The sequence below is a fragment of the Xenopus tropicalis genome, chromosome 5 (genome assembly GCF_000004195.4).
Source record: "Xenopus tropicalis strain Nigerian chromosome 5, UCB_Xtro_10.0, whole genome shotgun sequence".
NCBI classification, from domain to species: domain Eukaryota; kingdom Metazoa; phylum Chordata; class Amphibia; order Anura; family Pipidae; genus Xenopus; species Xenopus tropicalis.
Window position 1 is genome coordinate 75,010,284 of NC_030681.2, and position 17,465 is coordinate 75,027,748.

Below are 17,465 nucleotides of genomic sequence, written 5' to 3' on the forward strand. Positions count from 1 at the left end.
TGCTTTTGTAAGTAATTGTTACTTGAAGTTCCTAAACCTGACTGTTTTGCCAACCTGACTGTCCCTTCTCAGCCTGTCAGTTATAGCTTCTAATGCTAATGGCCTACTGCTGCACAAATATGGCCGCCCCCTCATAGAGGAACTAGGGGGATCAGATAAGGAATGTAAACGCATTGGGTAAATACTTTTATGGCAAAATTATAAAGTTCTTGCAAAGACAATGTTATGATAGATGTAAAAAAAGATTTACTTTCTGGTGTCAGTATCACTTTACAGCAGTACTGTCCAGCTTTGCCTGTGCAGTGGGTAGATTATTTGACATACAACATATTTAACGGCCAGATTATATTAAAATGATGATGTTATACAAAAAAGTCTATGACGCACTTGAGGATCCTGGGTGCTACATTCTAAAGGTTGGAAAGCCTTCTGTGTAATAAGCTACATAGTTTAAGACCAGGCCCGGGCCTAGGCCGGCATAAATTTTGGGGCAGAATGTGGAATTTGCTCCCATACGGAGCACTGGGGATGGGAAGCGCAGAAAACTTCAGCAACCTGTCCCCAGTGCTATGTACGTGAGCTGCTAGGATGCGCATGCGTGCAATCCTGAGGGGGGCGGAGAAAGGGGGCCGGCTATGGGCCAAATTAGAAATCCAGGGCTGGTTAAGACTGCTGCTTACTGTGTTTCTTTTTTTAAAGGGGAACTATTATGAAAATTAAAATGTAATGTAAGCTTCAGCTTATGAAAAGAGGACACTTTCTAAATATATGCAGTTTACAATTCTGTACCATCATGTTACACTTCACTATCCCCCACTCAGCGAGTCTAAGGGGCCGATTTACTAATCCACAAACGGATCGAAAGCGTCCGAATGCGTTTTTTTCGTAATGATCTGTATTTTGCGATTTTTTCGTTGCCATTATAACTTTTTCGTAGCCGTTACACCTTGCGCGAATTGTCGCGACTTTCTCGTAGCTGTTGCAAAAAAATCAGGTTTGACAGGTTTGCCGGCTGTTTACTAGCGATCAATACGAAAAAGTCGCGACAATTCGCGCAAGTTGTAACAGCTACGAAAAAGTCGCGACAATTCGCGCAAGTAATAATGGCTACAAAAAAGTTGCGACAATTCACGAAAAAGTCACGATGGCGATGAAAAAAATCGCAAAAAATACGAAAAAGTCGCAAAATGTTCGTTTCCAATCCGATTGGATCCATTCGGATTCGTGGATTAGTAAATCAGCCCCTTAGAGTCCCTGATTTCCATGACATGGAGCTCATGTAAAATTTTCACTTTTGCGATTGTTCCCCATGTACTAGAGCCTGTCATGACTTTTTGTGGGACAAACCTTTCCATGAAACAAGTTGCATGGGTGCAAAATATATATATTTGAGTTTTGTATTACGTTTTTTCTATGACTAGTCGTGCCACACCAAAGCAAATGATACTGTACATCTCTAAAGTTAAATTAAGGTTTCTATAAGCTTCTAAATAAGCCAACATGGGGCAGATTTATCAGAATGTAAGATTAGAGTTTACCACTCACCCACTTTCTATTTATTTCTATGGGATTTTTAGAAGCATACAGTATTTACCTATGAGTGAAAGTTAATGGTTACAATGTAATAAATACGCTTCTAAAAATCCCACAGGAATGATTTTTTCTGTGGTGAGCTCTAATCTCACATTTTGATAATTATGCCCCTAAGTGTTTTGATAACTAATGGGGTAATTTACCATCATTGAAATTCACTGATTACTTTTTGCGGTTCAATATTTATTAAGTGCAAAAAATTAGAAAAGAAATTAGAAACCAGTCTGTAGTTGGGAATCTGATCAGCTATTATCATGGCTTCTGCTTTAAAAACCTAGTGGGTGAGCTTTAGCCTATAGGATTAACCAGTGTAAATGGGATTTTCTTTTAGCTCTTTGGGACTAGTTCCCAGAATTCCTTGTGTTTATTCAAATTTAAAAAACTCTAAAATTCACAAATTAAAGAAATCATACATAAATGAAACTAATATCTTACTGGGCCTTGTTGGGCCAGAGAAGCTAATAATGATAGGCCACTATCAAAGTAGCCAATTCTATATTATATAGGCCTGTTATGGCAAAAAGAAAGGGTCAAAAGAAATATTCTTTCTCTGGGGCCCAGTATGGATTTCTTTGTCTTCTGATGGAGATTGGAATTCAAAAGAGAATCCATAGATATTTTATACAGATGAGGCTTTGCATATGAGATTATAATTTTGCATGTTATGTAGATGATCATAGTGTCCAGAACAGAAAGGCTCTTGAGCTTAATTTGATTTCAGTACGCTATAGTATATTACATTGTCAAACAAGCAAAAGTGTAATACAATCTTAGCGTACATGGGAACCATCATGAAAAATAATATACCGTACATGCTCATGGAAATTAAATTTTTTTAAAGATATCATTTATCTATATATCTATTTTTCTACATTTGCTCTTCATGCAGGTTAGATTTTGAATGACAGTTGGGACATTGGTGTGTGATGCCTTTGACTAGGCCTAGGGAGGGGCTAGTCAAAGGGGTCACCCCCCAGCTTGTGCTGTTTGTTCATGTCTGCAAATAAATGATTTAAAGGCATTGCCAACACACTGGTGTGCTTCTTCCCGTCTGCAAATATATATGGAAAAAAGGCTTGGGAGCAGCTGTGGAAGTCAAGCATCCTCTGAGAACATGTATGTAAGTAGTGTGCTGAAGATTTTTCTTTATGTTGATTTGACTAGCCATAGACCAGGGGTCCCCAACCTTTCACACTTGTGAGCCACAGTCAAATGTAAGAAGACTTGGAGACCAACACAAGCACCATAAAAGTTCATGGAGGAGCCAAATAAGGGCTAAGATTGGCTATTAGGGACCTCTATGCACACTATCAGCTTACAGGGGGCTTTATTTGGTAGTAAACCTTGTTTTTATTCAACCAACACTTGCCCCCAAGTCAGGAATTCAAAATAACTTCCTGCTTTTGGTGCACTGGGTGCAACATCCAAGAGGTTGGTGAGAAACATGTTGCCCCCGAGCCACTGGTTGGGGATCACTGCACTGCTTTGGGGCTAACAACTAACTTTGACAGTAACCAACCTTGATACAAAGCTGCATGAAGAGAAACAGATTCTGAGAGGAAGATACTGAAAAATAACACAGACACAGTTCTCTTTTAAATAAACTTAACACGCTCCTGTGATTCAAAAAAAACTACATAAAACATAGATATAAAGGCTATACCATTGAAAGGCTAATCATTGAAAGCTTTCACAAAATGACTATTTTAGACCTGCACAAATAGATGCACCATAAACCTAGTTTAATTCTCTATTATCTCATCTTACTATAAGTTATCGCTTATGCATAAGTTTATTTCCTATCATGATCTAGCTAAACAATGAATGTAGTGTTCTAAGAGCATGCAATATTTATGATTTTAGATTATAAAGGTACAGTGGCTTGCAAAAGTATTCGGCCCCCTTGAACTTTTCCACATTTTGTCACATTACAGCCACAAACATGAATCAATTTTATTGGAATTCCACGTGAAAGACCAATACAAAGTGGTGTCAACGTGAGAAGTGGAACGAAAATCATACATGATTCCAAACATTTTTTACAAATAAATAACTGCAAAGTGGGGTGTGCGTAATTATTCAGCCCCCTTTGGTCTGAGTGCAGTCAGTTGCCCATAGACATTGCCTGATGAGTGCTAATGACTAAATAGAGTGCACCTGTGTGTAATCTAATGTCAGTACAAATACAGCTGCTCTGTGACGGCCTCAGGGGTTGTCTAAGAGAATATTGGGAGCAACAACAACATGAAGTCCAAAGAACACACCAGACAGGTCAGGGATAAAGTTATTGAGAAATTTAAAGCAGGCTTAGGCTACAAAAAGATTTCCAAAGCCTTGAACATCCCATGGAGCACTGTTCCACCGATCATTCAGAAATGGAAGGAGTATGGCACAACTGTAAACCTACCAAGACAAGGCCGTCCACCTAAACTCACAGGCCGAACAAGGAGAGCGCTGATCAGAAATGCAGCCAAGAGGCCCATGGTGACTCTAGACGAGCTGCAGAGATCTACAGCTCAGGTGGGGGAATCTGTCCATAGGACAACTATTAGTCGTGCACTGCACAAAGTTGGCCTTTATGGAAGAGTGGCAAGAAGAAAGCCATTGTTAACAGAAAACCATAAGAAGTCCCGTTTGCAGTTTGCCACAAGCCATGTGGGGGACACAGCAAACATGTGGAAGAAGGTGCTCTGGTCAGATGAGACCAAAATGGAACTTTTTGGCCAAAATGCAAAACGCTATGTGTGGCGGAAATTTCACTAACACTGCACATCACTCTGAACACACCATCCCCACTGTCAAATATGGTGGTGGCAGCATCATGCTCTGGGGGTGCTTCTCTTCAGCAGGGACAGGGAAGCTGGTCAGAGTTGATGGGAAGATGGATGGAGCCAAATACAGGGCAATCTTGGAAGAAAACCTTTTGGAGTCTGCAAAAGACTTGAGACTGGGGCGGAGGTTCACCTTCCAGCAGAACAACGACCCTAAACATAAAGCCAGGGCACCAATGGAATGGTTTAAAACAAAACATATCCATGTGTTAGAATGGCCCAGTCAAAGTCCAGATCTAAATCCAATGGAGAATCTGTGGCAAGATCTGAAAACTGCTGTTCACAAACGCTGTCCATCTAATCTGACTGAGCTGGAGCTGTTTTGCAAAGAAGAATGGGCAAGGATTTCAGTCTCTAGATGTGCAAAGCTGGTAGAGACATACCCTAAAAGACTGGCAGCTCTAATTGCAGCAAAAGGGGGTTCTACAAATTATTGACTCAGGGGGCTGAATAATTACGCACACCCCACTTTGCAGTTATTTATTTGTAAAAAATGTTTGGAATCATGTATGTTTTTCCTTCCACTTCTCACATGTACACCACTTTGTATTGGTCTTTCACGTGGAATTCCAATAAAATTGATTCATGTTTGTGGTTGTAATGTGACAAAATGTGGAAAAGTTCAAGGGGGCCGAATACTTTTGCAAGCCACTGTAGGTACTTGAAATATTTTTTAACCTACTTACTAAATAACAAGTACTAACCTTTTGCTTTTAGCAGTAGGTGCTACATTCCATATATGTTACTGGTTTATCCAGTCAAGTGACACACCTAAAGTAACGTGTCTTGTAGTTGCTTGTAATTGTAAGAACAATCCTAAACATTACAACCAATTGCAAGGTGGCTATAAAGTTCTTGGCTACTACCTTCTCCTTGCATATTACTGACAGCCATAAGACAGTCATATTGAATAGATAAGAAATACTGTAGCAGGATTTCCAGAACAGGCATTTACCCAAAACTCACTCTGCCTTTTTAAGGTTCCCTCCCCTGTCTACTGATGGTATTCAGAGAAGATGGATATCCATCTTCCATGGATATTTTATATAGCAGGTGAGAGACTATCCTTTTGTATGTTTTGCAGATGATGCTACTGTCCAGAAAAGAGAAGTTTTTGAGCTTCATTTGATTTCAACACGCTACAGTATAGTACATTGTGATATAAGCAGCAGTGTAGTACAATGTTAGTTTAAAGGGGGACCATCTCAAAAATTAATTCTCTTCTGTATCCTCTTCTTAGCATCTGCCTCTCCACATTCCCTCCTCATGCACGTGTAAGAGTCAGAATTTAAATGACAGTTGGGTCAAATACATTGATGTGCGCTGCCTTTTCCTAGCCCTAGACAATGTATTACAGCTTTCTTTCAAAATAACCAACCCTGATACAAAGTTGCATGTAGAGAGACACTTTCTAAGAGGATTTTGAATAACAATTTATTTCAGAAACAGTACAGAATTTTTTATGATTATATTTAGAAAGTTTCTTATTTCCATGAGAGGACATTTATATTTATTTTTATGATAGTTTTCTTTAAATAAGCTTAAGACTTGCTTGGTTGCGTGATTAAAAAGAATTAAGGCGATTTACAGTATACGTTATACTCTTGTTCTCTAATTATTTTAAAGCTTTCAGAAAATGACTGTATAGATGCAAGTAGATGCACCTTAGACCTTTCTCTGATATCTCAACTTGCCATAAGTTATCTCTTGTGCATGTCAAAGCATAAGCACAAGTTGATTTACTATCATGATCTGGCTAAACAAGGACATGTAGTGTTCTAAAAGCATGCAATATTCACGATTGTAGATAATAAGGGTAGATCCTTTGAACATTTTTTTTTTTTAACCTACTTAACAAATAACAAGTACTACCCTTTTGCTTGGAGCGGTATTCTGTACATTCCATGTCATGTGACACACCTAAAGTCAAGTGTCTTAGAAAATTGCTTAGTTGCTTGTAATTGTAAGGAAAACCCTAAGAAACATTAAGAATAATAGCAAGGTGGCTACTACTTCTGCTTGTGTAAATACATTTGCATATTACTAAAACCACAAGAATGCACAAAAAGTCGATACAAAATAGATTAAGCATACTGTAGAACTTTTTAGTTCCAGGGGTTTCTAGGATAAGCACTCCTCAAATGTCCACTGCCTTTGTTTGCCCACCCTATCCTTCCACTTTATGCACTCGGGGCCAGCCAGTCTTTTAGGCTTAGAACACAAGTTTCCACAGATAATGCCAATCAGGGCAGTGTCTGTGCAAAAGTGTTATGTTCCTCCCTTGTTTGCTAGTTTACCTCATTACCCTGTTTTCTGTGGTTAAAAACAATATATATATATTTATAAAACCTTATCCCTCCTGAATATATATATATATTTATAAAACCTTATCCCTCCTGAATAGTGGGTTTTGGGGGTAAGCTACACCCTTTTTTACAATAAGGGAGCCCTAGGGATAACCATGCTTGCTTGTCTGGAACCCAAGGTGTTTTTCAACTCTACTGGAACAGCCTTGAATGTGCCTTCATAATGCAGGAGCTGTATCTTTGTGAATGTTCATACAGGCTGGCACAGTTATTTCTGGAGTGTGCAAGAAATTTCATTGGGCACACAGATCACTGCATTAGCTAATGTGGATACAATGTGCAAAAGTTGCTTCCAAACAAACATGATGTATAATTCAGAAATTGCTGTGCATGGTGCATGTTTCCAAAAACAAGATGTTTTGCACACAAAGCCTACAGTGGAACAGTGACTGACTGGTTTTCTGTTCCTTAATGCAAAATAATTATTTGCAGGCACAGAGACTGCACATACAAGGTTCTGCTGCGGTAGCACTGCATGGAGCCCCTTCTGACTCTTTCAGTTTTGGCTTTGCCAGCAACATTTGTGGTTCTGTTCCTCTGATGCGTTCTTGTTCTATGTGCACCTGCACTCATATTAAGTTATGTTTATACTTTTTAACCCTGCTGTATGCAGGCAAGGAATTAGTTCTCCACTGAATCATGAATAGGGGTGATTACCTGTATGTATTACTGACCTTTTAGCCTGAAATTTGCTCTCAATATAAAGGAAGTAGCTATTTTAATCTGTGATATATTTACCCTCTGGTTCCTCTTGTATAGATTTGATATTTATGCTTTTTATTTTTTTCGGTGTATTTATCTATTGATTCACAACCATTAGTACTGACCAGTTGATGTATCTTTATGATGAATTAGGTTTCACATGTAGCTAATAAATTGTGTTCACATTAAAATAATAACACGTGTGGTTATTTTATATAAGAGTAGTGCCAACTCTGCGAAGGTACATTAGTCTGAATATGTACAAAGACTATTTACAAGGCTCTGCAGATTATTATATAACATTTTTCTTTTATGCAGCTATTATAAAACCTTCATTATGTGCATCTTCTTTAGAGCTTTTTTGACATAAATATAGTGTTTCCATAATGATGGAGCTGATCAGGCTTAGCCTGAAGGTCAGTAAAGTAAGATTTGGAAAAATGCTTTTCTTGATACTCTTGGAAGCTTACCATGAAGGCCAAGTAGAGTGAGCGGTTGGGGTATACAGTATATTGTTCCTGTAATTAATACTGAAGAATTGTTCATGCATTAGGATACAATTTATCATAAATTTATAATAAAAGGGCTAAGAAAAAATACATTACAACATCTTTAACATTCTTTCAGCAATACAATAGGTCTGTAGTAATATGATCCAAAGTTATCTTTTTGTTTTATATACACATAAGCCTCAAGGACCTTCTGGTGCAATCCAATCTCTTGCATAAACAATATACAGGAAAGTAAATTGGGCATGCATGTCATGGCATATGTGGTTTATTTTAAAACATTGCAGGGTGGACTGTAAATATTTCGTTACATGGAACTATTACTGGACTGCACATGGGGCATTCTGTAAGATGTATGCATAAAAGGTCTTCCACTATTACAAAACACACACATTGCTTATATGGATTACATATTTGTGTGGTCTCTTGTATAACAGTATGTGTAAATCTATCTAAATGTCTTTATACTAAATAACTCGAACAGGGATCCCCAATCTTTTTTTACTCGTGAGCCACACTGACTCAAGTGTTGGTGAGCCACACAAGCATGAAAAAGGTTCTTTGAGGATGCAAAGCAAGGACTGTGATAGGCTATTTGCAAGCCCCAATGTGGGCGGACTGCTGGCCTGCAGGAGGCTGCAATTGATTTAAAAGTGTGTTTACAGGCTTCCAAAACTTGCCTCCAAGCCAGGGATTTAAAAATGGGCACCAACTTTGAGGCCGCTGGGAGCAACATGTTCACGAGCCACTGGTTGGGGATCACTAGAATAGATGGTAGAACATGGAATTCATTTGTTGACTGTCAGACTGCTCTCCTGCGTGATGATAGGAAGATGAGCGGTCCTAATATGCCTGTTCTGCCATTTTTTATTTTTTTTTCTGTGCTCAACCTAAATTATTATACAGAACTGATGATATTTCTGTATAAATATTAGATTTCTCATATGCGCTAATCCAGTATGTAAGCCCCAAGGCCATTTTAATAAAAAAAGAAATTATATTACTATCCCTGAATTTTTTATCCCACTTTATAGTGACTGCGCAATCAGTAAGCAGAAACTGAATTAATGTTTGCCTGATCGGTTCAGTTGTGGCCAGTCTGGTCTTTAATCTCTTTTATTGAACACTGAACAAACACATTACAGAAATAGCAAAGAAAGGATACAGAGTATCAACACCAATTATAAATGAAGGTATAGTATCTGCAGTAATCTTTCTCACCATGTAAATGACTTTGTGGCAAGGAAAAATGGGAAATGGTGGGTTAAGTTTGTGTGTTTGACCTGGGGGTGAGCTAAAGGGGATGGGGGCTGAGCTTATCGATCATACAGAAAATGCGGAGTTAGGCAATACATCTCTAAATTTCTCACTCTATGAAAGTAATTCAAGATCAAACCATCTAGCAAAGAAAATTGATATATTGTTCATCAAATCTTCCTTCACCTTGTATAAGCTTCTTGTTGGGCTTTAAGCCTTTATTCCTCTGTCTACTATCAAGTGCTTGCTAAACCTCTCTATTCAATGTTTGGCATGGGTTCCTTGTTTGTGGGATTGTGCACCTTCTGTTTCATATATGGTCAGCATAGAAATATATAATCAGTTATTAAATATTCAGTGTAGATATAATTGTTTTAGAGTAGTGTTTAAAGTAGTGATTTATATCTACAAATCAAAGATTAGAGAACAGGACACTGGTATAGTGTTACAGTGTTTGTAGAAAGATATTAGATACTAAGCCAAAGGATACTTTATTAACTAGGGTCCATTGGCAATTTTTTTACACCCCCCCCCAGCAGTAATTGCAGGAAACCTGAGATGTAAAAAGAATTGTGGGTCACTCACAACATGCCAAAAATAAAAACAAGTACCCCGCAATTTCACATGTATCGTGGGTCACCTGCAGGCTCCCCCTACAGAGGGAATAGACCCGGGCCTCCCGTGGTTGTGGGGTCTGCTTCCTCTGTAGTTATGCCACTGCTCTCTGAACAGAAAAAAAGACAGCCGTTGAGTTCAGTTACTAGACTTGTTTAATACCCTGTGTGGACCAGAATAGTCCTGGTGGGGCCCAGAGGGGACTATGGGCAAGGCTTAATTTTACTAAGCTATTTATTCAAATGAAACAGTGCAGGGGAGAATCTTATATGCCTCCAGGATTAGATATTATATAAATCTGATCAGCACAAGGGAACCCTGTACTTTATACTTGTCATTGACTAGGGTCCCTGCTGCACACTGTGACTACATTTTATTTTTCAACTAAACTGTGGTTAAATGAGTGCATGTAACAGATCTCCCCATGCCCTGCTCATAATGGCACACATTTCATTTGCTACAAATTTATAAAAGGTTGTTTCCTTTGAGTTAACTTTTAGTATGAAAAGTTAATTTGCAATTGGTCATCATTTTTTATTGTGTAGTTTTTTTTTAGTTATTTCATTTTCAGATCAGGAGCTCTCCAGTTTAGAGTTTCAGCAGTAATTTGGTTGCTAGGGTCCAAAAAAAGAAAGTTACAAAAAGTAACAATAACAATAAAACTGTAGCTTCACAGAGCAATCGTTTTTTGCCTGCTGGGGTCAGTGACCCCCATTTAATAACTGCAAAGGAAGAAGGCAAATGATTGCAATATACAATAAATGATAAGGACCAATTTAAAATCTACTTAGAATTGACCATTTTATAACATATTAAAAGTTAGCTGGTGAACCACTCCTTTAGGGCGAAGACACACAAGGTGATTAGTGGCCTCAGTCGCGCAATTTCGTCATGCGGATTAGTTGCCGCAACTTTTCAAAAAGTTGCGGCTACTAATCGCTCCGTGTGTCTTTGCCCTTAATGTTGTTGTGGGGCAGATTGCACTGATATCTGCAGGTTGCACCTTCTTTGTTATTAGTAAATGAGCCCCATAGGCCTGCAGTCTGTAATAACAGATGGCGAGCTGCAATAGTTTAACAAAAGCACATTCAGCACTGATTAAACAAATAACTTTTCATCACTTAATTTGTTAATTTTCATCATATCAAATTAGTAGTCAGTACATTTACTTAAAAAGTATAAATAATAACACAGAATTACAGGATGGAATTTATCACAAAATATGATCATTCAGAACAGGAGTATATAATTACTGCAAATTCACATCTGGCAATAGAGAACAGGAGCAGCCACTGGCATAACACAATATGCTCTCTGTAGTCCGTGTCTTGTGTATTTATAATTTGTCTCTCAAAGAAGGATCAAAATATCAAGAAAAGTTTCTCTTTCTTTCATATATGAGATTCTGACAAGAAGTAACCCAAACCTCTTGATTATTCCCAGAGTTGGACTAGGCCTCCTAGGGCCCACCAGAGAACCTGGCATCCAGGGCACGCTCCCACAACAATTACATGGAGACAGCTCCAAATGGTATAGAGGATATGCAGGCATATGGAAGATAGAGTGATAGAGAGAGAGGGATTTTTTAAGTGTTGTCTGCAGCTGTACAAAGCCATGTGTCATGTGTAAGCGCCATGTTTAAGAGAACATTATGCATTCCCTTAGTGAAGGTAGCTAGAGCTGCATTACAGGGGGCATTTAGATGCCCCTAAATCACATTTATTGATGACAACTCTACATACAGCAGCAGAAGATATTTTGCAACTATGAATGCAGTGGGATAGTGGAAACTCTATAACAGTTTCCCTCCAATGGAACACTATATATAGTTTGCTTTTGTGCCTGAAAACAAAGGCTCATTTTGTAAACTGCACAATGCAAAAGCAAAACATCATATTTTTTAACCCACACCCTATATTTTCTCAAAAACGTTGTTTGATTTGTGGGTGCCTGATGGCAGAGTTGCAAACATTTGCACAGGTTAGTAAATTGCAATAGCCATATAAAGGGTGACACGGGGGTAGGATTTAAAAGTCTGTGCAGGTTCCTCACTTCTGTGCTATTTAACTTCTGTGCCCAATTGCAGAACATTGCATTGTGACACATCATTCCACCTGATATAATATTGTGTCACATTTATAGAAATGGTAGGCTGCTTCACATTTGCTACTTTTCTGTACTTAATTATACAAAACCATTAGAAAACATCAACATTTGTAATACCATACTACATGGCTAATAATAACCTGGTTCATCACTAGGCTCAGCTAGCTAGCTAACCTTCATGTTTTACAGAAATAAAATAGATAGGTAACACCTATTTGGTTTGATCGTGTTACAACAGAACTTGGGGGAAAACTAAGCAGCGGTCCCTTCATTTTTCTGACATAGCAGGGCTTGTGGCGGGTATGGATAGTAGCCTTCAGTCTCTGAGGTGTCTGTGGAGAAACGCTTGAACTTGTAATCCAGAGGCAGATCTGAAACAAAAACATCAAATTCAGTTTTCTATACAGGTGCCCATTATTTCATTATTACAAGGAATGGGTTAAGAAGAATGCAGATAAACAGTGTATATTTTATATGACCAGTAGCTATTCTGAAACAAGGCCAGTAAGAACTTATAAAGATACTCCACTACGACTAAAAACCGTGGGAGGTAAGGTGCTGGCATGTGGCAAATACATAAAGAAAGTTGTCGCTGGTTCATATGAATTAAGCATCAGGATGGTACTAATAACTAATAGCTGCCAATTTTAGTTTCCTAAAATAAACATTAGTAAGGAATGGGAATATGGAAACAGCAATAGCTGGAAAGTGTAGGGGCTAACTTCTCCAATGTAACAGATCTCAAGGGTCACTTAGGAATGTAGCTGCAAGTGTGGCCTCGCTAATATCAAAACAGATTTTGCACATATTGATGGCCTTCATTAAAGATACTTGTGTGCAAACATGCTCTTGCATTGTTGTATCATTGCAAGAGCTATTGCATCCATCCTGCTGAATAGTGTGCTAGTGCTGCTACTGACACCAAGGAACCTTGGAGCAACCGTCTTGTGCCAAAAAAATGACACACTAATGCCACTAGTGCCACAGGTGACACTAATCACACAAATTGTAGCTGGGACTTGCACCAGATTGCAGTGGTTGTAGCTAAATTGCTGTCTGCAATTACATTGGAATTCTGTAGGAAAAACATTACAACTTGTGTTCGAAAATGCACTGTGTTCATTTATTAACCCTTACTCAGAACATGTATATAGAACTATACATTGTAATAACAACATGCTCATGTTAACAAGCTAAAATATAGAAGCAACTGGTTTAACACACAGGGGACAACCATGAGGTTGTACATTACAAAAAGGTTCTATTATTTAATTAAAAACTACATTATTAGGGATATTACATTAAAGGCATAGTTTACCTTTCAAACAGTTAATGGAACAGTAAGGCTTATGCCACATGTGAGCTAAGGGGAATCCTGGCCTGAAAATAGGGCTTGGTCCAGAAATGTGTGGAAACCACTGGTTTCTATCTGTGGACTTCTATGCCCCCATATCTCCTGAAGACCTGCCATTCACGCAGTATAACGACTGATATATTAATTTTTTTGTGAGCAGAATATGCAAGTCTAAAAGTTCATCTTTCTTTATAGTAATAAAATATTCTGATACTGCAAATACAGCTATTTTGCATTTTACAACCCTCATATCATAGGGAAGGTTATCTAACTTTATGACACTTGAACTTTGAAACTAATAAAAATTCTTATAACAATAAATCATAGAAATATATATATATATATATATATTAAAACTGTGTGGATGTGTGTGGGCTTGCACGTGCAACTCTTTCTCGCTCTGTATACATATATAAATATCTCTCTGCTAATAAACCAACATTTTCCAGCCTTCCAACCTTTGCAAGTCTGTTTGATGAATGCAAAAGGAGCACTACTTCTTTTCTAACTGCTATTATGGACCTTTTTCCTAACTTTGGGTTTGTTGTGATATGCCAATCACCTGATAAGCGAGAGAAGTTCCTATCTGGAAGTGTTAACTGGCACAATTAGAGATTTGCAAATCTCTGTCCCTTTCCTTTGCTTCTACTGCATGATTCACAGATATTAGAAGACATAAAACAAACATTAAAGGGGAAGTTTGGCATGTCTCATAAGCAGAATATGCCTGCTAACATACAAGGGGCCGAGAGACTACTATACGGCTAATTAATACTAGTTGCAAAAAATACAAAAATTAAATTGAGCAATCCACATAATTCCCTGGCCCTGTGTTTTCCTAGTGATTTATTATTTGCACATGCATACATTTTCAAAAACAGGGGTCATTACCTGACATACATTTCTTATGAAAATGTAATCTGCACTTTGATAAAAAAAATAAATAAAAATGCCAAATGCAAGATATATTTATGTATCCCTGATACTCAGCACTAATCTTCCATAATCTCCCTTAAGCTTTCAGAAATATTAAATCCATTCAGTTTACACAGATTTAAATACAATGGGTTTTCATGTTTCATCTAGTGAGATTAAGGTGGCAGGGCTAATAGAGAATCATTCAATGTTTATTCTGTACAACTGTATATAAAGTTCTACAGCAGCCATATGCCATGCTAGGTACAGCAGGACAAGGACATAATGATTGATCTCTATCAGTCTAACTCTATGTCAATGAAAGAAGAGGGAAGAAACGATACATACAATTATAGGCTTCACTTTGTTCACAGATAGAGAGATATAAATTATCCATGTTTCTTTTTACTTGCAATCATTAGAGTGTGTTAGAAATGCTTATGTGTATTAGTGCTTTTTAAAAGACACAAGAGTTAGGATCAGAATAGTTAGCTACAGACATATGCAGAGTTATTTCATGATTTGGGTCATTTTTGGCTGAAAAAGCCACAGAGTCTTTTCTGCCTCCTGTTCTGAATAGAGTCCAGATGCACCTATTGATGCAGAGGAACCCGGGAGCTACTGCCACCTTCAAACTAGGCAATATATCCAGGGTTCCCTCAGTGCCCTGCGTCAATAAGGTGCAGTGAATTGCGTCTAATGAATTGAGTGCAAATGGCACTCTCACACGGAACAGATTTAATGTGAAGTGTGTGTGAAATTGTTTTCATTTTGCTGCATCAGCCTCAACACCCCCTAGCGACTGCAACAACTTTGGAATTCTGGTAAAAAAAGATTATGGAAAAAGGAAAAAAACATGGTAATTGCACTCAAAATTGCACTTTGCTCACTGCACAACTGAGAAATACAGTATTAATAGCATCTCCCAGAAACAACAATAAGGGCAACATTACCCACCAAGGCTGTTTGACCAATGGTACAGGTGCCAGTGCAGGAGAGTACACACATACACATACCGTATATGAAAGGAAGGTGCAAGCTGAGCTCTATGCTTGTGGTGTATTAAAACTACATAGAACACATCACAAGTGCAAGGGGGCCCTATTGAGCTACCTCATTTCTTGTGGCCTCACTGATACTGACATGCGACCCACTCATTCTGTATACAGTGCTGCTGAAATCATGCACAGTCAGGGAATTTAAGTGGGACACTTTTTGTCCATTTTATTATTTTCTGCTTTTGTTGATAGACGAAGCTAATGTCACACTACACAGAGAAACAGCTAAGACTACTCAGCAAGACATTGGGTGGTGGTGGCTCTTTAAACCGCATGCTACTACATAACATTTGTGGGGCCTTGATGAATAAGCCAGCAGTGAAAATAGAACTTGATGATTCTGTTGTGAGAAAAATGGGCATTTTCAGCTGACTGACTAATCTGACAGTTTATATATGCTGACATCTACTTTCCAGTGTATAAAATGGTTTCCTGATATTGGTTTTGGTTTTCTGAGAAACATGCAACATCTTTATGGAGATCTAACTAACAATGAGAAGAGAGATTTCCCTCCCTGATAAGGCTGTGTTTTACTAGGAAAGAACATGCTGCAAAACACAAATATTTATATAAAAGTTGATATGCATTCACTGAAATATTTTATTGCATGTGTTGCTGTTATCCCGCTGTGGAAAAAAAAACAGACAGAATTCATTTTCGCTAAGAAAGTTGTCAAGCTTCTTAGGCTAGTGCTACACTGGCAGATTCTTGGCCTCAATTCTGCCTAGGCAATGGGCTATGGGTAAGGCTAGTAACGTAGGGTAAGGCTAGTAGCATTAGCCTTATGGCATCACTGTGCATCTAGGTACCACTCGCTTGCATAATGCTTACTGACCACTCATACTGCTTTTCTTAAATATGAAAATGCAATTCAAACTCTACTCAACATGGCCCTTTAGCATAAATGGCTTAATTTGAAAGCTAATTTCAAATTCTGTACTCTTGTTGAAGAAAGCACCTCAAAATGACTCCCAGCTTTATCCACCAAGCCATTCTTGTAAGTTAACCAAAGTAATTTCACTGCAGCAAACAGATTAATATTCAAAGGGCTCATATCAAAACTCAGCAGCCAGTGTCAGTTTCAAAGTATGGAAGGGATTATTAACTCAAATGTACATAATAAAATTCTTTAGTGAATAAACCCATTAATCTGTGTAAGTCACATGATACAGAAATTGTGTAACAGCTGCCTCTCTGTGGGTTCCCGGAAATGTTACTACAATCCCATAGTATTATCAGCTTAAAATTGCTGCAAGGACAGAAATGGAACAATAACAATCCCATAAAATGATTATGAGATTTTTGTACTTTCACACCAGAAAGAAGGGTGGTAAATGTTAACTCTTTCTGTCATAAACTTGTAATGCTTTTTCACTTAAGGGTGAAGACACACAGAGCTACTTAGTAGCAGCTACTTGTTAGGGCTACTAAACACCAGAAAATACCCTGCCATAGACAGTACTGAGAACTGCCTCTGCTAAAACACACATAGAGACAATTATTGGTAAATTATCAGCAGTGTTTACTTTTGTAGTCAAGTAGCTGCTACTAGTAGCTCTGTGTCATCACCCTAAGGGCTCTGGCACACGGGGAAGATTAGTCGCCCGCGAACAGGGAGTTAATCGCGGGCGACTAATCTTCCCCGTGTGCCAGAGCCCTAAAACTTTGTGAATGCCTACTTAACCTTTACCATGATGTAAGCCAGTGCTGTCTAACTCCCTATGGGGCAAGGACAATTTAGGCTGATGGGCCACGGAGTGAGTTAGTTGCCTGTGATAGATCTCTGCTACCAGGGGCAACTAACTGTTCCCCCTTAGAATAGAAACCAAGCAATGGCAGGTAAATTCTGATTTAATAATAAGCAGAAGTACATACTCTGAACAATTTGTAAGTCATCTAGGTAACTTAAAATGTTATTTGCTCTTTGCGTGTTTTATAGGAAAGTAAATCATAACAAGTCATGAAACCTTTTCTCGAATATACACTTCACCAGCATATACTAAACTATATGAATTTGCTTTGGCCTGAAAAGGTACATTCCCTAGGGATATTAAATCTTCTCTTGGAACATCCAATAAATGACTCCATTTGGTAAAATTGGGCCAAACACAACCAACCACTCACGCTTAAAAATGCCTGTTTAAAAAACAATAAAATGG

The 17,465-nt window shown here is 38.2% G+C and overlaps 1 protein-coding gene across 5 annotated transcripts in view; it reads right to left on the reverse strand.

Annotated features, from left to right (window-relative positions):
• Positions 1–9,080: 9,080 nt before the first annotated feature.
• nt5dc1 (5'-nucleotidase domain containing 1) overlaps positions 9,081–17,465 on the reverse strand; it is a 140,067-nt gene continuing 131,682 nt past the window's right edge. For 3 of the 5 annotated variants that reach the window (XM_031901587.1, XM_031901584.1, XM_031901586.1), the window contains exon 13: positions 9,081–12,350. In XM_031901587.1, the coding sequence (XP_031757447.1) occupies positions 12,232–12,350 (119 nt within the window). In that variant the 3' untranslated portion in view covers positions 9,081–12,231. 5 annotated transcript variants of the gene reach the window in all.